The sequence below is a fragment of the Populus alba genome, chromosome 18, assembly GCF_005239225.2.
Source record: "Populus alba chromosome 18, ASM523922v2, whole genome shotgun sequence".
In the NCBI taxonomy this organism is placed as follows: Eukaryota; Viridiplantae; Streptophyta; class Magnoliopsida; order Malpighiales; family Salicaceae; genus Populus; species Populus alba.
The window spans coordinates 754328-779076 of record NC_133301.1 but is presented as its reverse complement, the minus strand read 5'-3'; the positions used below and the strand labels follow the sequence as shown (position 1 = coordinate 779076).

The following is a 24749-nucleotide window of genomic DNA, read 5'->3' as shown; positions in this document are numbered from 1 at the left end:
TTTAAAGAAACCCCCCTCATATTTCCAACAATCTTCAAGTTTTTGTCAGGATTTTTATCAAATTGTTTGGAAACAAATTAGAGGATGAAGAAAAGGTACCCTTCAAAGCATGTTCTGATCTTGTTGTTCCTTTCTTTAAGGATATTGTTGTTAGAAATGGCGTTGGCCCAAAACTCAACAGCATATGTTGGACTTGGAATGTTTTGATGTCAATATTGCTTTGAGTTGCATTATAATGTCCCTCTCAGACTTCTATATGCCACTCACGGTGACTACAAAACCAAGCTGATCCCCACCACTAGGGACTCCAAGAGAGATCTTGTTGGAGCTGCTGCCGCAGGTCCTTCTCTACCTCTCCAATTTTATTTTATTTTTGTCCCTTTTCTTATACCAATAGCTTTTTCTCATTGCCTTGATGGCATGTTCTGTAAAACATCTCTTTTTCAGTAAAATCCATTGGTTTTCAGAAACAAAAAATAAAAATATTGCTAACTATTTTTTACTGATTATAATGATAATTAATTTACCTGCTTCATTATGCAGCATTTAATGGTAGAAATTCTTTATATTTACTAGCAAAGCAAAATGTAATCAATGCATATATATATTAAGATATATATATATATAAAGAATGCACTATTGTCGTATACATGTTATCAAAGTAGTATTTTTGACAGAGACATTTCATTTTTTACATCATAATCATGAATAAATTCTTAATATGAGAAGTTTAATTTCAAAAGGTTGCTTTACTTTTTAGGTTTGTCTAGCTTAGGACCTGAATTATAAAATTTAAAAAATTAATTCAAGCTGATTTTAGTTTCTTTTTTAAAAAAATTACATATAATTAATTTTTTTTTAATTTCATTTTCCTATAAAGTTATTCTATCTTACCGGTGTCGTGAAAACTTGTTTGGAGATTTAGGATAATTTTTTAATTCCAAATATTAAGATTTTATTTTTTCTAATAGATAATTAATTTGTACCATATATGGTTGTATGATTTTTTATACGAGGTACAAAAAAAAAGCCAAAAATATGCGAAAGAAAAAGAGTTTTCATATTGGAATGATGTGGTCGTTATGAAACAGGTTGTCGTACGTCTCAAAGGTTGTATGGGTGGAATACATTCAGCACGTGACATCTATGTGTTTCACTCAACAATCACAGTCCGCTAAGGATAAGTAGAATTAGTATGTTCACTGTTTCGTTACCATACACACCGGCTGCTCCATTCCGTTCTTTTCGCATGTGAAGCGAATGGTAGGATTTTTTTATTACATCTATTTTTTTATTGTTAGGTGTTTTTTATAAATATATTTAACTAACAATATTTTTATTGTAGGCAACGGTTCATGGATGCGAGCCAAGCTTGATGGAGCTTTTTGTTGAAATACATGTATAGAGTGATGACCACCAAAAAAGGGTGCAATGGTTCATTAATAGCCAACCTCAGCACTTTGTGATATGTTGGTTTTCAATCATTTATTTCTTAAATTATTATTTCTTTGAATTTGATGAATTCTTTTTTTCTTTCTAGGATAAATATAACAATTAGTTGAAGGAGAGATACAAAGACGATCCTTCGACCCATTCGGATATCGATTCGAATTGGTGGTTGAAGGCAGGATTGTCTGGTGGACCCGATAAAAATCGAGTGTACGAACTCTCTAACACTACGGCTAAGAACTTGCGATCGACTTGTAGTGCTTCGACAATTGGATGCTTGTAATCGACTCCGAGCGTTCAAACTCTGGAGTTCACGGTGATGTTAGGGTCCCATTTGTTTGCTGGAAAGTAGTTTTCTTTTAGAAAGTGAATTCCGGGAAAGTGAATTATTTTCCGATGTTTGGTAGTGTAATGGAAAATAAGTTGGAAAACACTTTCTAGTGTTTAGTTATGTCATGGAAAATGAGATGGAAAATAACTTATTCATGTTTTATTTTTTTTCAAGTTTATTAAAATAATAAGGAACAAATCTTACAAATTAAAAATTTGAATGAGAATGAAATTGAAAAAAAAATATAATTTCATAAATTATCTCAAATAAAATAAATAATAATCAAAATAATACAGATCAAATCTAAAAAATAAAAAATTTGAAAGAAAGAAATTAAAATAATAATAATAATTAACATTTCATAAATTATTTTAAATAAAATAAGTAACAATCAAAAGAATGATGACCGATTTGATAGATAAAAAATTTCAATTAAAAAATGATAAGGGAAAAGCAAAACAACAATTATAAAAATAAGGACCAAAATTAATATAAAAATTAAATTATAAGGGATGAAATTGAAAAAAAAAATTCAAAAATATATATATATAGTAATCAAAAGTTTGAGGATCAAATTTGATATAATCAGCAAATAATATGATATTTTTAAATTTTTAACAACTTTCAGAAAGTGTTTTCCGCCCAAAATAAAAAGGAAAACACTTTCTTGAAAACCAAACCAAATTTTTCTTTGACTGAAAAGTGTTTTTTGTTGACCAACTTTTCTAATAGCAAACAAATACAAGAAAGTTTGGAAAGTGGTTTCCCAGAAATCATTTTCTAGGAAACAAACGCATCCTAGACCAACATGTACAAGATCAGACAGCCCATCTTAATGATAAATATGAACGCCTCACTACTAGTTATAAAGAACTCCGTCGATTGGTAATTAATGGAGATGATGTCACAAATGAGTGGTTTATATGCACCCCCTAATTGGCCCCCCAATCCTGGTGACTACCAGCCTCCTTCTCCAGCATCACATCTATTTTAGATTTATTGTATTTGAACGTACAAGTGTTTAAATTCGTAATAAATATTTGATTTTTATACTAATTTATTTTAAAATTATAAAATAAATTGATTTTAATTATTTTTCTACTTATGTTCAATATATATATATATTATTGACAGGCTTACTGATGGAACTACAGTTGATATATTTTAGAGAGTTGGAAAAAAATAACTGCAAATGCCACGATTACTGATGGGGTTATCGATAGAACTATTTTGTTGGTATATTTCAAAGAGTTTGAAAAAAATTATTGCAAATATCATTGTTTATTGTTAACACACCAATGAAATTACAGATGGTGTTCTTTTAGTGATATGTTATATTTATCAATAGATTCACCGACGGTCCGTAAATTACCGACAAGAGTTTTTCTAACAAACTATTTTTATCCTTAATTCCATAAGTAACATACACCCAATAGACTACTAGTGTAAATACCGACAAAACTTTTTGTCAGCAAAATTGTTAAATCTAGTATATATCGTGTCTAACTTAGGCATGATTCACGCCCATTTTTTGAAGTGCGGAACCAAACCCGACTTCTAAATAATATGCTAATAGTGTGAAAAACAACTTTTTATTTTATTGGAAAAAAAAATAAAACTAACATCAATTTCTGGATGAATGGATGGGTGGCAATCTCTAATAATGATTACGTATAGGAGAAAGTTGATAAAACCAAAAGGCTTGAGAATTGATAGTGAAGGTTCATATTGGGAGAGCTAAATTGAGGTTTTCTTTTTTTTATTATTATTAATATAGTATCCGGATCAGTTTGTACGCACCTCAACTAATCTTAAAAGCCCTAAAGTTAATGACCATGTAAGCCTCTAATGACCCTTAAATTTGTGACGGTTAAACTGGTGACCTTTGAAAAACAAACTCAGAACCTAATCACTTAAACTACACCCCTCATATTTAAACTCTTAAAAATACCTTTTTTATCAATATGTCAATAATATTGTCTCGCCTGATTAGGTCCAAGTCTTATGTAGCGAACCAATTTATTAATATGGTTTACTTGACTCTTCCAAATCATGAATTTCCTAGCAATAACATGGAGTAAATTGCTCTTTTCTTTGTTAAAACCAGTACAGTTTGGCCCTCCCCGCGTATTGCTCTAAAACTCTTCTTGGCTGCACATATCTACCCTTTTCAAGATCCACAGCTTTATACATGAGGGATCTTTCCTTCCAAGCTTAAACAAAAAATATTAACTAAGCTAGAGTCGGCACGACCATAGGTGGACAATAAGATGAAGAAAAAACATTCAAAGCCTGTTCTCTCCTTCTTCTTCTTTTGTGTAAAGATTTTGTTCACAGAATTGGGAATGGCTGAAAACACATCTATACCAGTGAATGTTGGTGTGGTTCTTGACCTGGACAGTGATTTGGATGGCAGAATTGCGTTGAGTTGCATCGAAATGGCCCTCTCAGACTTTTATGCCGCTCATGGTGACTACAAAACCAGACTAGTCCTCAACGCCAGGGACTCCATGAAAGATGTTGTTGGTGCAGCTGCAGCAGGTTCCCTCTCTCACTCTTACGCTTTAAAACCATAATTAATTTTTATTGTTGAAAAATATAAAAAGAGTCTGATAAACATATCATATTTGATTACGTAGCAAATAATCAAGATCTTTTCTATTTGAATTATAAAATTTGAATATTGTTCATATGAACCAATACCTTGCTATCAAAGTCACCCACAAAAGCATCTTCTAAATTTCTAGGGTATTTTTTATGGTGTGTCCGGAAGAGAACAAATAGAGGTATTGGGAAAGAGGGTTTTTTTTGTTTTAATTTTAATTTTTTTAACAGGCACGAAAATTATTAGTGACGTCCATGATCTCAAATGTCTTGGCATTGTGGTTAAAATTTGAGAAAACAAAGGGAATAAATGAAATTACTGAAACTCTCAATACACGAACCTCATGGCTAGGAAGCTCATCATCAAAATGAAAACAAAACTCCTACAAAAAAAAAAAAAACTACACCACCGACAACGCACCCAAAATATTCTTCTTCAACGGTTTTTGGAGGCCTTGAGAAAATTACTTCCGGGTATATGTATAATGTATGACAACCATGAGGGCGGTCGCTTCTTTCTTTGACTAAAATGGAAATTCTACTTCTCCTAGCACAACCACCCTAGGGTTACAAATATAAGACTTAAATCCCATTTGATAAAATAAAAAGAAGACTCCGTACGCTTGTTTAACGAAATCACACCACTTAGAGTTTGATTGACCACAATCTTTACTGTGTCTGTTGAAATTAAATACATCAAACTATTTACTGATGACTTACAGTGTTGTGTTATCAGTAAGATTATTTATATTAAATTATCATTAAGGATATAAATTAAATTAAACTATGTGGGACTTGCCAGTATATATATTTAAAAAGCTTTTTTTTCATATAAAATTTTCTAAACATCTAAGATTGGGAAGGCTTTCAAATATGGCTAGAAGTTAGTATGCATGAATTTGTTATATTTTCCTAGTTAAATTGTGAATTTTTAATTTAATTTAGAACTCTTTTAGTAGTTTTTCAGTTTTGTTTAAGAGGTTTTCACTAGTATATAAGTAGCATACGAGATTAATTTGTAATATTTAGTTTTGATTGGATAAAAAAATTTTAATAATAAAAATTTGAATTGAGGTTCTTGTGGTAAAGACTATTCAATAGAATTTTGAGCTGTCTGTGCTTGTTATCTTTTTTTTTATTATTCAAAATTAAAATAGCTTGTGTAGATGATTATAAGGATGGTACACAAGAAAAGGTAGAAAAGTAATTGAAATTGACCTTTTCTGAAAGTTTGATAATTTGTCGTTGTTTTCCCCATTGATCTCATTGATTGTGAAAGAATATTGCATGTTCTTAATTTTTCTTATGCTCTATCAAAACACAGCCCTGGACTTGATAAAAAATGTGGAAGTCCAAGCAATCTTAGGGCCAACAACATCAATGCAAGCCAACTTTGTTATTGACCTTGGAGAAAAAGCTCGGGTGCCCATACTGTCATTTTCGGCAACAAGTCCTTCTCTTACTTCCATTAGGAGTACCTATTTTTTTCGAGCTACACTTAATGACTCAACTCAAGTGAATGCCATAAGTGCATTGGTTCAAGTCTTCAAATGGAAAGAAGCAGTACCCATCTACGTGGACAACGTATATGGAGAGGGAATCATACCTTATTTAATTGATGCTTTGCAAGCAGTGGATGCTCGTGTTCCCTACCGGAGTGTCATTTCTCCATCAGCCACTGATGAACAAATTGTGGAGGAGCTTTATAAGTTGATGGGAATGCAAACTAGAGTTTTCATTGTGCACATGTATGGCTCTCTTGGCACTCGCCTTTTTTCCAAGGCAAAAGAGATTGGTATGATGAGTGAAGGCAGTGTTTGGATCATGAGTGATGGTCTGACAGCTGATTTGTTGAGTTCACCAAATCCTTCTGTTACTGAGACAATACAAGGAGTACTGGGTGTTAAGCCTTATGTTCCAAGTACAAAGGAGATCCAAGATTTTCGAGTTCGGTGGAAAAGGAAATTCCAACAAGATAATCCATATATTATTGATGCTGAGTTGAACATTTACGGACTACGGGGCTATGATGCCGCCACGGCTTTGGCCTTGGCAGTTGAGAAAGCTGGAACTACAAATCTTGGCTTCCGAAAGGCAAATGTTTCTAGCAGTTCATCAACGGATCTTTCATCTCTTGGTGTCTCTTTAAATGGTCCAAGCCTTCTTCAAGCTTTATCAAACACTAGTTTCAAAGGCCTAACAGGAGATTACCATTTTGTTGATGGGCAGTTGCAACCTCCAGCTTTCCAGATAGTTAATGTGAATGGAAATGGAGGAAGAGAGATTGGATTTTGGACACCAACAAAAGGACTTGTGAAACAATTGATTCCTAGTAATGGTACGAATTGGAATTCTGTGTCCGGTATTTCAACTTTAATTTTCCCAGGGGACACCACTGTTGTTCCCAAGGGATGGGGGATTCCCACAAAAGAAAATAAGTTGAGAATAGGAGTGCCGGTGAAGTCCAGCTACAGATAGTTTGTGAACGTCATAAAATATCCTGGTTCTAACACCACAAAAATCACCGGATTCTGCATAGATGTTTTTGATACTGTTGTCAAAACATTGCCTTATGATTTGCCTTATGAGTATGTCCCCTTCGCCAAGCCTGACGGCGAGCCTGCTGGAACTTACAATGATCTGGTCTATCAAGTGTACTTAAAGGTAGAACTTGATTTTATCTTCTGCTGCACTTATGCTATGCTTTTGATATTGCATTGAACATCATACACATTGACGCAAGTCTTATTTTTCGGAGATATTCTTTCTTATGCATTTTTGTTTACAACCAACAGTATTTTGATGCTGTGGTTGGAGATGTTACCATTATCTACAGCAGATCCTTGTACGTCGACTATACTTGGCCTTTCATGGAAAGCGGTGTCTCCGTTATTGTTCCTATAGAAGGTCACACTACCGAAAATGCTTGGTTCTTCTTGAAACCTTTGACATGGGACCTTTGGGTGAGCAGTCTTTTATTCTTTGTTTTCATTGGATTTGTTGTCTGGGTTCTAGAGCACAGAATAAATGGAGATTTTCGAGGACCTGCTTCTCATCAAGCTGGCACTATCTTCTGGTTTTCCTTCTCAACAATGGTGTTCGCACAACGTAATTTCTCTTCTCCTGTTGAAACACTTAAATATATATATATATAAACATCGAATTGACTTTAATTTTATCAATTTACAGGGGAGAGAGTGGTTAGCAACTTGTCTAGAGTAGTGGTAATCATATGGTGTTTTGTTGTGCTGATCCTCACACAGAGTTATACCGCCAGTTTATCTAGCCTACTTACAGTCCAGCAGCTAAAAGTTACTGATGTAAATGAGCTCGTCAACAAGGGGGAGTACGTGGGCTACCAGAAGGGTTCTTTTGTTCTAGGAATCGTGTTAGGCTTGGGGTTCGACAAGTCCAAGATCTTGACGTATAATTCTTCAGAAGAATGCCACGAACTCTTCTCCAAAGGAAGTGGAAATGGAGGTATTGCTGCTGCATTCGATGAAACTCCATATATTAGGCTCTTAATGCCGGAATATCGCTCCCAATATAAAGTGATTGATCTTTCATTTAAAACGGGAGGTTTTGGCTTTGTAAGTTCACTTTCCAATCTTTTTATTTCCATTTGTCTCTATAGCTCATTAATGTATAGTTTTAGACTACATTTTTTGTTTTGTGAATTTCAGGTCTTCCCTAAAGGTTCTCCTCTTGTACCTGACATATCAAGGGCGATTTTGAATATGGTCGAGGGAGATAAAATGAAGGACATCCAGGATAAATGGTTTGGCGATCAAACTAGTTATCCAGATTCCGGCACCTCGGTTTCGTCTAATACCCTTGGTATCAAGACTTTCTGGGGATTATTTTTAATTGCTGGAATAGCTGCACTTTCAGCTCTCATTATCTTCATAGTGATGTTTGTTCATCAGGAGGGGAGAGTAGCCTTGAGACCCTCTGACTCCACAACTTCAGTATGGAGTAAAATTCGACATTTGTTTAGCATTTTCAATCAAAGGGACTTCACATCCCATATCGAAGTGAACGACAGGAATGGGATTCATTTTCCAAGTGTGGGCACGGCAAGTCCGTCGGGCTTTTCAGCTCACACTGAATTTCATGGATATCCATCCTCTGCAGGTTGTGATTCCAGTCCAAATAGCCAAGCATCTCATGAAGTAGTGATAATAAGTGCTGATAAGCTCTCCAACCCAAATCAAGAGAGGCCCGTTGAGGGAAATCAGAAGTCTAATGTTAATCATCAGACGCGGACCCGTACTGATCAGAGGTCTAACGCTATTATTCATCGGAGGTATAAATCCTATTAGTACTCCTACTCCTTGAGACCACAAAAAAGGGTCCAGCACAGCTACACTCTCGGTTCTTCTCATTCTTATATGACTTTCTGTCCTATAATATTGATGAAAACTCAAGAAAAGAAGAGAAACATTGATAGGCAAAACTCAGAAAGAGAAGAGAAAGATTGATAGGTTTAGAAATTCCTGAAAGGTTTTTGATGATTTCTTATTGCTTGAATAAATATTCATTATATCCTAGTCTAATAATGACTCTACTTGTTGGGAAATAGGCATTAATAATCATAATAGTTATTTAAGATAGCTGTAACAAATTGGAAATCAGAACTTAAGTCAGAACTACTCAACTCGGAGAACTAAGAATGACTGCCTGAGTGGCTGACTTTAGGGGTGTTTCTTCAGCATAAAATGCCTCTTATTCCTGTATTTCTCTTACCCTATTTCTTTTAGAATTGTTCCTCTTTCTTTCAGTCGAATTTCCGCTGGAGTTTCTCCCCTGGTTGCTGACTTATAGGAGCTGGAAAGCCCAATCCCGCCGGGACTCCACCAACTTTACCTGCACTTTCTGCCCTGTTTCCGGCAGCCCCTTCTGCCCTGTTTCTGGTGCTTTTTCCTTCGCCTTCCAGAGGCATTTTTTAGAAGCTACCTTATCCTCGTCAAATACATTGTACTCTTACTACTAATATATGTTGTTCGTTTCTAACCTTCTATTTTGATCACATTTAAAAAAATTACAAAAATTCTAAAAAAAAATGCAATTCAGCTACTTTTCTACCATTTTTCTTATTATTTTCATGTTAAGGGATTTAAAAAAAAATATTAAAAAAATCAAAAGAAAGGAAACAAAAAAAATTAGTAAGTGAAATGAAAATCAAAAAAGGAAAGAGGGATAAAAATAAACACAAAGTCCCCCCTCCCTCTCCGAGCAACAAATAAACAAAAGGAACCCCGAGGAGTGTAGCTTAACTAATTAGATTCTATATATTTTTTTTAAATATCATCAATTCGAGTATCATAAACTTTAAGACCACTAGAGACTTATATAGTCGTTAATTTTAAAATTTTAAAAAATTAATTGAAATGTGTATAAACTAGTTAGTTACCATAATTAACCACAAAATTAAACAAGGAGATAATATTTAAAAATAAATAGAGAGGGGGGTTTTATAGAAGGTGAGTGGAGAAAAGGTGATAAGAAGACTAAAAAAAAAAGGGCAACGTTGGATGAACAGTATGAAAGGGGAGTAAAATTTTGAGGAAAAAAAGGAAAAAGGTGTGCAGAGAAATTCAAAAGTCCACAGTCGTTAATAACAACCACCTCAAGAAAAAACAGCAGGGGAGGAAGATGGGAGAGAAAAAGAAGACCATATCTTCAAGTGACTGATATCCCTCGACAAGTGGTTGTGAGACTCACCGCCGACATAGGAAGAAACAAAGGAGGAACAGGACATTCACCCTTTGTCGGCACTTGTAACCACGTGCCATAGTCCCATCAATGTTTGCAGGACGTGAACCCTACACTCCTACACTGCCATCCTTGATTCAATTTGCTTCTGGTCAACTGCAGCCACTTCAAAGGTCCATTTAAAACCTATTTAATATTATGATAGAATATCTGTTGTTTTTTAATGCATAATTAATTTGTCATGAATGATTGTTATAAATATTAAAACAATGAATATCATATTAAATAAAATTTAATTCAACATGAGTAGAATTTCAAGAATTTAAAAAATAAAGTAACATATATATTTATGTATATTACATGCATATTAAATGTTATCTCACTCATCCAAAAAATAAAAGCTAAAGGCAAATAAATACAAAACCAAAGACTATTAAGGATTCTTAGGAGAAACGTCAGTAAAACCTATAACAAATACAAAAAATACTCAAAAAAAAGTATCATAAAAGATTGAAAACTCTAAATTTAAAGACCAAAATGTAAATATAAAGTTTAATTATTTCACCCAATCGATCCCAAACATAACTCAAACTAATCAAACCTAATAGGTTCAATAAAACTCTACTGTCAAGTTAACCGGTCAACTGAAATAACCAACCAATCACCATAAACCACACAGTCAGTTAATTTAGAATAATCAGTCAATTAACAGCAATTAGTCAATTGATCAGCTGGTTCAGCTAACCAATCAATCAGGATTTTTAAAATTTTAATATGCCAGTCTTAAAAAATGTAACTTGTTATTCTAAAACCCATAATTAGGTTGATATTTGGATCGCTATGACGATAAAAGGGTTCGACGAGTTTGTTTTCAAATAGATTTTCATAAAGCTTCTGAATCCATTTCTTATGAATATTTGGATCGCATAATAGAAATGGATCTATGAATGCATATTGACTTCTCGTTTGTCAGTGTTGATTAATGGCTTTCCATCTTCTAGTTTGACTCCTCGTGGAAAGTTTACGATCTTACCTTGAGACTAGACAGTATGTAGCAATATTGAATATATACTTCCACAAATATTTCCACATGTTGTATAGTGACTGTTCTTTCTTTTCTTTTCTTTTTTATTCATATGGATATCCGGGTCAGCTTGCAAGCATCTCGGCTAATCCCATGAGTCTAAAAAGTAATGATCATGTAAATCTTTATTGACCTTGAGGCTTATAAAACTTGAATTAATGACCTCTGAAAAGAAAATCTAAAATCTAATCAATTAAGTTATAACTTTCGGGATAATATAATGATTGTTTTTATTTATTTATTTACGTGGATGTCCGGGCCAGCTTACACGCACCACGACTAATCCCACGGCTTACTGAACATCTTGCAAACCCAGTGAGCATGTAAGGCACCGCGGAGGTGACAGGCGTGCACGGTGAGATTTGAACCCATGATGCAGAAGAAGGAAATAAGTCCCTTCAACCACTAGGCCAAGACCTCAAGTGCAATATAATGATTGTTCTTGTTTGGATACGTGGTTGTTTTCATCTTTCAAGAGATTTGAAGGCTGGTAGTACAGATGACTGCCTTTCCACATATCCTAAACCATGGCAAGTTTTCCTGTAATTTACAAGCCATGGTAATTAACATCAAGGATTTTATCGGTCTGAATTCATGGATAACCTATTCTATATAGTATGTGTCTGCAAATAAAAATACTTCTTGGCTCGGATCTGATTACAGTGACAAACCCCCCAACTAGATTTGCCTGTTGCTATCCTTGCAGCATGATGAGTAGTGGTACAAATAAGCTCGAAAGCTAAATGTGGAAATCTAAGAATTTTGAGTAATTAATTTTTAAGAGCTTAAGACAAACGCAAGAACACTTGAATTCCATGGTTTCAACGCTTTCATGTTCATAAGGGCTTTGAGAAAGACAACTGTTTGCATGTTCTATTCAATGCTTGGCACAGGCTGTGGCAGGCTGTGTATTTTTTAAAAAATTAAATTTTTTAATTTAAAATTATTCTTTATATGTTTTAAAAATTGTTTTAATGTAATAATGTTAAAAGTATTTTTTTTTATTTTTTAAAAATATTATTTTAATATATTTCTAAAATAATTAAAAAAAATAACCTTCAAGCATTAAAAATAAAAGTGTTATATATATATATATATATATAAATCTTAAAAGGATTCGAACTGATGATCATTAAAGAATAAATTCAAAATTTGACTTGAATTATTTCCCAGGGTTTATATTATTTAGAACTCTTGCTTGCTAGCTACTTATCTTTTTGGGGCTTCAATTTTATTTTATATTTTATGATTGTTTGTTTGTTGATATATACTATACTTTCTGATTGAGTCATCGACAAACTATAACCAAACTATCGCATCGTAATTTCTAGTGCTATTAAACCTAGTCAGATGGATAAACTACATGATTGTGAATTCAAGACATGAACCAGTCGAGTTTTATGTTGAATCAAGTTGAAAGTTGATTTAATAAATTCACTTGTAATCTAGTCAAAACTCAGATAAAACTTGATTTTACTTTTTAAATAAAAACTCTAAAAGAAATATCATTTTAACTCCTAATCTGAACCCTGAACTAACACCGGTAATTTCTAGCCTTCAAGTAGTTGCCACCGTTTGGTTAAGGCTTTTTCCCAAAAGTTTGTAACATTAATTTCTATGGTGGATGCAGGTGATAAGAGATAGAGACGTCTAGAACTCATATTTTGTGTTTTGTTATTAATTTGGAAAGGGACGGATATTAAAAGGTAGCCAACAAGAAGTAGCTATAGGCAATTAATTACAAATAATGGCTTGTCTTAATTTAACAACATGCTGTTAATTTATTAATTTCCTTTGGAACAGTCAACGGGTGGGATTATAAGTTAAATCAATGAACAATAAAACTGAATTGATAGGCTTATCATAAATATTTAATTATTTTAATATACTAGTTAAATTAACTTAATAACAAGGATCATGCCCAAGACCAAGACCAAGACCATAGAGTATATATGATTCATTATTACTTTCAACCCCCCCCCCCCCCCATACAAACAAGCAATTCCAAACTGATATTTTTATACTTTTTTTTTTCAACTACATTATTGACTCCTTTATTTTCCCACGAACTACAAAAAAAAAAATTAATAATAATAATAATGGTCTTCTGGTGATAGGCATTCATTATGAAAGCAAAATCTAACCCTTAATTAAAAATGAAAGAATCAATTAAAAAACAGGTGATGCTTTTCATGATATTTCACAATCATCACAATCATTTGGCTGTTTTTACTTGGAATTCACCAATCATCCACTAGGTTAGAAACACCCTAGAATAATAATATATAAATCTACTATTATTCTCAAATTCAAGTTTTTTAGACTTTAAATTTAAAATAAAATATTAAAATTCAAGTCGTGATCATTTAATCAACAAAATTTTAATATTATATTGAATAATCATTTCAACTAAAAATTTAAACAATTAATAATACTCTAAAATATAATTTATATTAATCTCATATATGAATTACCTCATGTCTTGAGATATTATAGAATGTGTGGTTATTACAAAAAAAAAAAAAAAACCCTTAAACAAATCAATGTTTTACTGTGGATTATACAGAATGCAATCTACAATAAAAACTACTATTTTATCCTTGGTGGGTAAGCCTGGGTTCAGAGGTATATGAATCTTTTCTACGATCGAGGCTTATTAGTAATTACATTAAAAAAAAGTGTTAATCATTAATTTCATATTTTTTTTCTATAGTATAATTATCAAGTGACCCATAAAAAAAAATTCGATTTAGGGACTTTTCTGAGTTTTTTATATTTTTTGGTGCATGTCAATTGATTGAATGTCTATAAAAATTAAACTCTCTTTACTATGAATGCAAGGTGATTCCACTTTATAACAAGTGATACAACGAGTCAAATGAGAAATGTCAAAGTAAATGCAAATCTTCTTGCATCGTATTCCTCCAATTTTGGACAACTTGATTAAATATCTCCTGGCAAGAAGAGTCAATGAACCTCTCCTCTCTTCAAACTAACACATTCGGGTCCTCCCCGCGTGCAGTTTCAAACTCTCTTGTGCTAAACCCGTGAGTGGCACCACCTTATAAACAGGACATTTTTCCTATCATAGCTTAAACCAGGAAATCTAGCTAGAATCAGCAAGATGAGGAAAACCCCCTTAAAGCCTGTTATCTCCTTCTTACTCTTTCTTTGTTTGAAGATTTTGTTCATGGAAATGGGGGTGGCACAAAACACAACTGGTTCTATCCCTGTGAACGTAGGTGTGACTCTTGACTTGGATTCTTTGGAGGCCAATATTTCTTTGAGCTGCATCAACATGGCCCTTTCAGACTTCTACGCCACTCGTGGTGACTACAGAACCAGACTGGTCCTCGCCATCAGAGACTCCAAGAAAGATGTTGTTGGTGCAGCTGCTGCAGGTTCGCTCTCTGCCTCCCCTCTTCATTTCTTGATATTATCTCCTCTTTTCTCCAATTATGAATCGTTTTTTTATCAAAAAGTTTTAAGAAAGCCAGCATTTTAACGGTAGATACTTGCACATTCTGTGTTCATTATCCGAGGTTCTCAATCTGGAACTTCTTTTAGTTTGATCATAGAAATCCCTGTGTATAATTGTGGCTGTACAGGGATGTGATGATAATGAAAATACTTCTTTATTTTACTAGATCAATGATAAGGTGGGTCAGAACATATAAAAGTCATCATAAATTGTGGCTATCTTGCTTCAAAGGTCATCCTTTGTGAGCTGTATTTCTTGTTCGTATCTGATATTGTGGGCTAGACATTTTGCACTCCACGCAATAGAATTGTCTCCTTTGTACTTCCAACGTTGCTATCTGCATATGGAGATCATCTGACTTTAGAACTGTATCAAAATACAAGGAAAAAACCTTCTAGAGAAGCCTCTGTTCTAATGTTAATTCAGAACAGATGTTTGACAAAGGCAATATTCTTTTCATGGAGGGGAATATATTGCGATCTGCACATTTGTAGGCCAGTTTTTACTCTAGTTGGAACAGAACTTTTAATTGACATTAAAAACTTTTGCCTCCTCGAGTTACGAAAGATAAAAAGCTAGGTTCATATTCTGCCCAAAAATCTGGATTGATAGTGAGAGATACACATGGCTAGAGCAGCAAGAATGGCAAGGCCAGAGAAGTAGAGGTTAGTTTTTTTTGCTTTGGGGGCAGAGGAGAGGAGCTCACAAATCATAAAACATGTATTCAGAATGGTAATCCTATAAGAAAGTGGAATTTGATTTTTTTAGAATATCATCCTATAAGAAAGGGTGGTCCTTTGCTTGCTCTCTCTGCTGCACAATTTGGTTCGTGTAATGTCTTTGATTTTTCTTCTCTCCTTTGCGAAACGCAGCCCTCGACTTGATAAAAAACGTGGAAGTGCAAGCAATCTTAGGGCCATCAACATCAACGCAAGCCAACTTTGTTATTGACCTTGGAGAAAAAGCTCAGGTGCCCATAATATCATTTTATGCTTCAAGTCCTTCTCTTACTCCCAGTAGGGGTTCCTATTTTTTTCGAGCAACACATAGCGACTCAGCTCAAGTGAACGCCATAAGTGCATTATTTCAAGCCTTTGGATGGATAGAAGCAGTACCCATCTACATGGAAAATGAATATGGAGAGGGAATTATACCTTATTTAGTTGATTCTCTGCAAGCAGTTGATGTTCGTGTCCCCTACCGGAGTGTCATTTCTCCATCAGCCACTGATGATCAAATTATCGAGGAGCTCTATAAGTTGATGACAATGCAAACTAGAGTTTTCATTGTGCACATGTATGGATATCTAGGCACTCGGCTTTTTGCCAAAGCTAAAGAGATTGGAATGATGAGTGAAGGCTATGTTTGGATCATGACTGATGGTCTGACTACTTATTTCTTGAGTTCACCAAGTCCTTCCGTCACTGATACAATACAAGGGGTGCTGGGTATTAAACCTTACGTTCCAAGAACAAAAGAGCTTGAAAATTTTCGAGTTCGGTGGAAAAGGAAATTCCTGCGAGATAATCCAAATAACTTTGACGCTGAGTCGAGCATTTATGGACTATGGGCCTATGATGCTACGAAAGCATTGGCCAGGGCAGTAGAGAAAGCTGGAGCTACAAATTTTGGCTTCCAGAAGGCAAATGTTTCTAGCAGTTCATCAACGGATCTCGCAACTCTTGGCGTCTCCTTAAATGGTCCAAACCTTCTTCGAGTTTTATCAAACACTAGTTTCAAAGGCCTTACAGGAGATTACCATTTTGTTGATGGGCAGTTGCAATCTCCAGCTTTCCAGATAGTTAATGTGAATGGAAAAGGAGGAAGAGAGATTGGGCTTTGGACACCAACACAAGGACTCGTAAAACGATTGGAACCTACAAATTCAACTTCTATGTCCGGCATTTCAGCTGCAATTTTTCCTGGGGATACAACTGTCGCTCCCAAGGGTTGGGAGATTCCCACAAATGAGAAGAAGTTGAAAATCGGAGTGCCAGTGAAGGGTGGCTTCGGTGAGTTTGTGGCTGTGACAAAGGATCCTAGTTCCAACACCACAAAAATCACCGGATACTGCATAGATGTTTTTGATGCTGTAGTGAAAGCATTGCCTTATGCTTTGCCTTATGAGTACATTCCCCATGCCATGCCTGCTGGAATTACTTACGATGATCTGACCTATCAAGTGTATTTAAAGGTAAAATATAATTATATATTTTTTCTGTACTTATTCTATGTTTGTGATATTGCATTGATATCATCCACGTTGATGCAAGTAAGTTTCTTTCTTTTGCATTTTTGTTTACTGCGAACAGAAATATGATGCTGTGGTTGGAGACGTGTCCATTGTCTTCAACAGGTCCTTGTACATCGATTACACCTTGCCTTTCACAGAAAGTGGTGTCTCCATGATTGTTCCTATAGCAGACAACAATAGTAAAAATGCATGGGTCTTCATGAAACCTTTGACATGGGACCTTTGGGTGAGCAGTTTATTTTTCTTTCTTTTCATTGGATTTGTTGTCTGGGTTCTTGAGCACAGAATAAATGAAGATTTTCGAGGGTCTGCTTCAGATCAAGCAGGAACTAGCTTCTGGTTTTCCTTCTCAACGATGGTTTTTGCACCGCGTAATCTCCCTTCCCCTTATGAATTTCCCTTCTTCTGTAGTACTAGCACTCACCAATATATATATAAACACCAAATTGACTTCATGTTTATATTTGCAGGGGAGAAATTGGTTAGCAACTTGTCTCGGGCAGTGGTAATTATATGGTTTTTTGTTGTGTTGGTCCTCACACAGAGCTACACCGCCAGTTTAACGAGCTTACTTACAGTCCAGCAGCTGCAGCCTACAGTTACTGATGTACATGATCTCATTACGAAGGGGGGGTATGTAGGCTACCTGAAGGGTTCTTTTGTTCGAGGAATCCTGTTAGGCTTGGGTTTCGACAACTCCAAGCTCATCATGTATAATTCTCTAGAAGAATGCCACGAACTCTTTTCCAGAGGAAGTGGAAATGGTGGTATTGCTGCTGCTTTCGACGAAGTGCCATATATGAAACTCTTTCTGTCAAAATACTGCTCGAAATATACCATGATTGATCCTACATTCAAAACCGGCGGTTTTGGCTTTGTAAGTTCACTTTTCCATCTTTCTATTTCCATTTCCTATATGGCTAATAAGTGCATTGTTTCTCATCTATGCTTTTTTTTCGTGACTTCAGGTCTTCCCTAAAGGTTCTCCTCTAGTGCCTGATATATCAAGGGCAATTTTAAATGTGACAGAGGGGGATAAAATGAAGCAAATAGAGGATGCGTGGTTTGGCAAAAAAGGCAGCTGTCCAGATTCCAGCACCTCAGTTTCATCTAATACCCTGAGTCTCAAGAGTTTCTGGGGATTATTTTTAATTGCCGGACTAGCTGCATTTTTAGCTCTCGTCATCTTCATTGCCATGTTTGTCTACCGAGAAAGAAGAGACTTGAGGCCCTCTGATCCCACAGCTTCAACATGGGATAGAACTAAAAATTTCTTCAGAATCTTCATTCAAAGGGACTCGACGTCCCAAATATCCAGACAAACGGAGCTGACTGATAGAAACGGAATCAGTCTGCCTTCTATGGGCGTGCCAAGTCCGGCAGCCTTCTCAGTTCACAGACAATTTCCTGAAGATCCTTCTTCTACAGATTATGATTATAGTCCAAATTGGCAAGCACCTCGAGAGGTAGTCATAAATATTGATCAGCTTCCCCACCAAAATCAAGAGAGACCAACAGCTTTGGAAATTGACCCCGAAAATAATTGACTTGTACATTATCATTTGACAATTAGAACCCCAGTAGCCATTCGTAAAGATATTGAATTACTGTATTGGCTGTTTGTTTCTGCGTTTGTTTGAAAAGTGCTTTTTAAAAATTTAAATTTTTTTAATTTTTTTATTAACTTTAAATTAATATATTTTTAGTATTTTTAAATTATTTTGATGTTCTAATGTTACAAATAATTTTTAAAAAAATAAAAAAAAATCATTGACATGTATTTTGACATAAAAAATTATTTAAAAAGCAATCGCAATCACACTGCCCTTTATTTTTTTCAGTGAAAATTCTGTTTTACAAGGATGTAAGTAGAAATAAACTGAGTTTCAGGATTTTAGTAAATTATCACAAGTATATCTCTTGCCCTTTGTCTCTTCCATTGAAAATTCTGTTTTGTGTTAGCGTTGCTGAAGGGAATCCTGCATTAACTTCTGTGCCTTCATGTCTGTTGTAGGCTTCTCTGCCTTTTCTTTCAAGTCCTAACTTGACTAGAAACCGGAGATTTCCAAATCTTTGAAGGAACAATGTTAAAATAATCTTGAAGAAGGGAAAGAATATTGACATGGATCTATACAACTTCTATTGAGATACTAATGGCTGCAAAGAGCATGTTACATTGGTCACAAAACTTTCCTAGCATTTTTTGTACACAAATTTACATCAGACATCATGGTAAATATTGCTCTAGGCACTCTTTCAGTTTTTGAAAAGTCACAGGCTTTGAAACAAATGAGTCCATACCATTTGCATAACATTCCTCTGCACTCTCTGATAATGCATTCGCTGTCATCTGCATTCACCAACTGAATCTGTTAGTATATGCAGACGGATTTATGGCTTTGAGGGTGATGAAATAAGGACATGTTTCAGTGCTTCAGTGTAGCTCGGCTACTATAGAAAGCAAGACACAATGCTTTGTGTTGTTTGGTAATAACAAGCAAATAACTAAAAACACTCAGGGTGGTAAGATCTCTAGTGAGTCAGGAGATAGAATGGGGTCTCAGAGTTGGCTATTAAAAGTGAAGTGCTCACCGCAATTATAGGCATCCTCTTGTCATAATGAATAGAACTCTGACCATCTTGTAATGAAGCTGAAGGCTCTATTCCAACCTTAGCAGCAGCATCCCAATTGCCAGTTTCTTCAAAAGAACGAATCATTTGTGTAGCTTGGAGGCCATTCATTACCGGCATGCAGACGTCCTGCAAATTTAATGTGATACATGGTTACTGAAACTTAAGAATCCAAGTGTTCAGCTTAATCAAAATCCCATCAGAAGAACCATGAACAAAGAAAAGGTGGTGGTAGAAATGATTTTAATCCAGAAATTACCATCAAAACTAGATCATAACAACAGGACTGAACTGCACGCACAGCTTCAACTCCATTATTCACAACATCAATGGTATGGCCTAACTGCTTCATCATTGATTTCGCCACCATTACATTGATCTTGTTATCTTCTACTAGAAGAATCTTCGGCTTTGGTTTTGATTCTGTTTTTTGTGGGATGCTGGTAGAAGTGCACTGAGAATCAATGACAGATTTTTCTTCTTCCTGACACGATCCTGGTGGTTCGGCTGTATTTGCCCTTAAGCCCACTTCTCTGCTTGATTCTGTGTGATTATTGCAATTTGTAGTGCCATTCGGGGTTTTACATTTTGTGTCGTCTTGACTTTGTTGACTTCTACAAACTACATTCTCGTAGTCACGTTCAGGGCTGTGACTAAATGAGCTTTCAGGTTCAGATAAGGTCTCAGCGACTTCAACCATAGAACAGGCATCCTCAGCACAAGTCGTCTCTTTCAGTCTAACATTACCAGAAGGAAATGAGCAAGAATCATCTGAGATTCCATTAAGTTTAGGGGATTTAGCAAAACCGATACTATGTGGCAATAATTTTTGGGTCCTGGTGGATCCATTAGAAGAGAATAGAGAGCCCAAAGTACGTGGTTGGAACTGAAAGAAGCCGGCAGTTTCATCCTCTAGTGGAGCCTCATGATCAACCATATTTGATAGATCATCAGGATCATCAGAAGAATCACAGGTTGATCATCAGAAGACCCTCTCAATTTCTCTTTATGTATTGTAAGTGCAAAGTTTGTCAACCCTGATAAAGACTGGCTTGCTGCTTTGTGTTGTGATTTTCAGGCCTTCCCTAAAGGTTCTCCTCTGGTACCAGATGTATCAAGGGCAGTTCTAAACATGACAGAGGGAGATAAAATGAAGGAAATCGAGAATGCTTGGTTTGGAAAACAAAGCAATTGCCCAGATTCCAGCACCTCGGTTACATCTAACCATAACAGCCTTAGTCTCAAGAGTTTCTGGGGCTTATTTTTAATTGCTGGAGTAGCATCCCTCTTAGCTCTCATTATATTCATCGTCATGTTTGTCTACAAGGAAAGGAAAATGTTGAGGCCTTTAAATTCCAGAATTTCCATAAGGAGTAAAGTCCACAATTTCTTCAGGATCTTTATTCAGAGGGACTTAAAATCCCATACTTTCAGAAAAAGTGGGCTGAATGACCGCAATGGCACTAGTCTGCCTAGTATGGGTGCGTCGAGCCCATCGGTCTCTTCATTTCAAACTAGTTATTTCCCTGGAGATGGAGATCAGTCTTGTACAGAGTCTGTTGATTCCAGTCCAGATTGTCAAACATCTCAAGAGGTAGTAATAAATATTGATCAACTTACAAACCCAAATCAAGATAGACGGGTTTCTTTTGAAGTAGAACATGATCAATATTGACTTTCAGATGATACCATTGACAGTTTGACACTGGGAAACTTATAGAACTGTAGATGCAGTTGTAGCATTGTAATATAATTGTAGGACATCAGAGGCCTGGCTATTCATGGGAAAGTCCAAAGGAACGTGGAGGAGGCAATACTATAGAATACATATTACTCTGTTTGATTTCCTCGTTTGTGACACTCGAACTTCAAATTCTAAATATTGAATTACTCTATATAACATATTTATAGCTAGGTAGGATCAACCTGAGTTTCAGAATTATTACATTATTATCACAAATTATAGATTTTCTTCAGCAATTTCCCAAGATACTTTGGAAATGCAAGCAGTTGCATACCTTGTTTGCGGCCAAATAAATTCTACAGACTAAAGCATTATCCAAAATTAAGTTACCATGTTTTAAAGAAATTATCCAAAATTATATTGTGAAAACGAAAACTAAAGCATTATCCAAAATTAAGTCACCATGTTTTAAAGAAACCCCCCTCATATTTCCAACCATCTTCATGTTTTTGTCAGGATTTTTATTAAATTGTTTGGAAACAAGTTAGAGGATGAAGAAAAGGTACCCTTCAAAGCATGTTCTGATATTCTTGTTCCTTTCTTTAAGGATATTGTTCATAGAAATGGGGTTGGCCCAAAACTCAACAGCATATGTTGGACTTGGAATGTTTTGAGTTGCATTATAATGTCCCTCTCAGACTTCTATATGCCACTCATGGTGACTACAAAACCAGGCTGATCCTCACCACTAGGGACTCCAAGAGAGAAGTTGTCGGAGCAGCTGCCGCAGGTCCTTCTCTACCTCTCCATTTTTTCTGGTGTCCCTTTTCTTATACCTTTAGCTGTTAGTCATTGTCTTGATGGCATTTACCTTATTTTCATTTAAAACAAAAAAAAAAACAAAAACAAAATTAAAAAAAAAAAAAAGGATACCAAATAGCCCCTTACATTATTATAGAATCCAGAGAATTGGGATGAGGAGGCTGGGATTTGGTGCTTTTAATTTTTCAAATCTTCAAATATTCCACTTATCAATCAACTTATTTTGTATTAAAATGCATTTACTCGAAATGTCCATGAATAGAGAGGTCAAGAAAAAGATGAACCATTATAAAAACTCAACAAAGGTCAAAACTTATGGAAAAAGGAGTTTGCAATTAGATGTTAGACCTAGCTCTTTTAAGCCCCGCAGTGTACCAGGTTCAAATGCATGTGGATCTAGCAAAATATCAAATTAATTTTTCTAGGCTCAGCCATGATTCAGGTTCAAGTGCTTGTAGATCTGGCAAGATGTCAGACCTAACTTCCATGTGTTTGGTTATATACCAAGCCCAAATGCTTGTGGGTTTTATAAGATGTCATACCTAGCTTTCTTGGATTTAGTTACGCGCTAGACTTGGGTGCTGAACCTAGAAGGATGTTAGACTCGATATCCTCAGGTGTTGGATTGTCCCAGACCTAAACGTACAGTAAGGGAACCCAAGTTTATCATCTTCCTATGCTCTAACTTTGTAAAATTCCTCTAAGAGTTGGCTATGTGTCAATCAACATTACTACTAATTATAAGGATTGAACCCATCAGCATTAATGTTGTGTATGAAATGACATTAGATTACCTTCTATAGACACATGGTACTCCCCTCAACATTAATTCTATATAAGAAGACACTTACATTAACATAATGTTGATATAAAAAAACTTTCACCCTACTTGGATGTGAAAAAGAAAGACTTTCAAACCGTAAAATTAAAAAAAAAAAAATCAAGGTACAACAGTTATAAATATTTTTTGACAATCTAGTTTACAATCTTCATTCTCTTACAACATATTCTCAACATTTATCATACATGAGCTAATAACAAACATTTTTATTTTTAAAATTTAATACTCATTTACTATTCTTTCTCACTGTAAAGTTCTTGACTTAATTATTGAAGAATTTAAAAAAACCACTAACGTGAACTATTTTGCTGGAATCAAGGCCTCTCTTACCAATCTTATGGGCCATCAGTTATGAAGAATAAAAAACTAACATTAATATATGATCCTTCATTGTCCAAACGTTCAAAAACTCAGGTTACTTACTAGATTCTAGAGCATCATCACCAACCATTCAATTTTCGCATTATAAGAATTTTTTTTTTTACAGCTTCCTAAATTCACATTTCAAAGTGATAACATGCGAGCACAATGTTCTACGAAATTTCAGATATTAAATAAGTCATCCGCAATTATATGTACTAATGTATTTACAATTTGATAATGTCTTAATAAATTCAAACTTAAAAATTAGAATCTGATGCTAATGCACTTTGATTTAGTCAATGTAAACGCAATGAAATAAGGCAACGAATATCTTTGATTAGTATGAATCCCACTCCAGCAAACCCGAGGCAACTACTCCATAGAATCAATCATACGCGATATATCCATACATCCAAGTGCATCTGTTTTACATATCTTCTTGACATTAGATGTCAATATGAGAAATTTCCTAGTAAATGCAAATGGGTCGGAATCCTCCTCTTCCAATTTTTTATTTTAACAAATAAATTAAATATATTTAATGATGCTGGTTTGAATCAGCTAGATGGTTGACCCTCATGAGGAGGTATTGTACGTTCCACCTTCGGGTTTGTTAAACTAATTGAGATCAAACACAAAAAGGATGCTAGAATTCTGAATAAACTGTATATTATGAATGCATAGTCTTAGCCTAATTACAAATAAAGTATATATAGGTTAAACTGAAAGTACTATTCTACCCTTAATAAATAAGACAACATAAATATTATTTAACATCTCCCCTCAAACTCACGATGCGGCAGCTACAAGCATCGAGAGTTTGTCAACTAGAAAACAAAAACGAGATATGGAATGCGCCTTGGTAAAGAAATCTGCAATCTGCAATGAAGAAGGAACAAAGGGCAAAGTAATGGTTTCATGCTTGAGATGATGACGAGTAAGATGACAATCGATTTCAATGTGCTTAGTCCGCTCATGAAAAACCGAGTTGTGAGCAATCTGAATAGAACTCTGGTTGTCACAATACATAGGAGTAGGATGGGAAAAGGAAACTCTCATATCAGCAAGTAACCAACGTAACCAAATAATCTCTTTGGTAGTAGATGTCATGGCACGATATTCTGCTTCGGTGGATGATTGAGAAACAATAGATTGTTTCTTACTCTTCCAAGAAATAAGAGAATCACCTAAAAAGATACAAAACCCGGTAACAGACTTGCGATCTGTGGGATCACTACCATGATCAGCATCAGAGTATGCACGTAACTCCAAGGAAGAGGTGGATGAAAGTAAAAGACTTTGAAAAACTGTACCCCGAAGATATCGCAAAATACGAAGAACAGCTGCCCAATGAACAGTAGTAGGAGAAGCAACAAACTGACTAACAACATGAACAGCATATGCAATATCTGGACGAGTAATGGTGAGATATACCAAACTCCCAACAATAGTGCGGTATAAAGTAGGATCTATCAAAGGTAAACCATCAG

The 24749-nt window shown here is 35.1% G+C and overlaps 3 protein-coding genes across 3 annotated transcripts; 2 read left to right on the top strand and 1 right to left on the bottom strand.

Annotated features, from left to right (window-relative positions):
- The first annotated feature begins 4125 nt into the window (after positions 1–4125).
- Positions 4126–8078, top strand: LOC118059450 (glutamate receptor 2.2-like). Its single transcript, XM_073406364.1, has 6 exons — positions 4126–4321; positions 5709–6841; positions 6974–7048; positions 7180–7347; positions 7648–7963; positions 8068–8078. Exons 1-6 carry the CDS (start codon positions 4126–4128, stop codon positions 8076–8078), a joined length of 1899 nt encoding a protein of 632 aa, XP_073262465.1.
- A 6044-nt stretch (positions 8079–14122) lies between these two features.
- LOC118059444 (glutamate receptor 2.8) lies at positions 14123–18545 on the top strand. Its single transcript, XM_035072304.2, has 5 exons — positions 14123–14584; positions 15537–16858; positions 16977–17289; positions 17389–17795; positions 17887–18545. Exons 1-5 carry the CDS (start codon positions 14308–14310, stop codon positions 18463–18465), a joined length of 2898 nt encoding a protein of 965 aa, XP_034928195.1. The 5' UTR covers positions 14123–14307; the 3' UTR covers positions 18466–18545.
- Positions 18546–18895: 350 nt separating this feature from the next.
- LOC140954986 (histidine kinase 5-like) lies at positions 18896–20486 on the bottom strand. The gene is made up of 3 exons (XM_073406363.1): positions 19809–20486; positions 19511–19678; positions 18896–19268 (listed from the first exon to the last, which is right to left on the bottom strand). Exons 1-3 carry the CDS (start codon positions 20484–20486, stop codon positions 19146–19148), a joined length of 969 nt encoding a protein of 322 aa, XP_073262464.1. The 3' UTR covers positions 18896–19145.
- Between the last annotated feature and the right edge of the window lie 4263 nt (positions 20487–24749).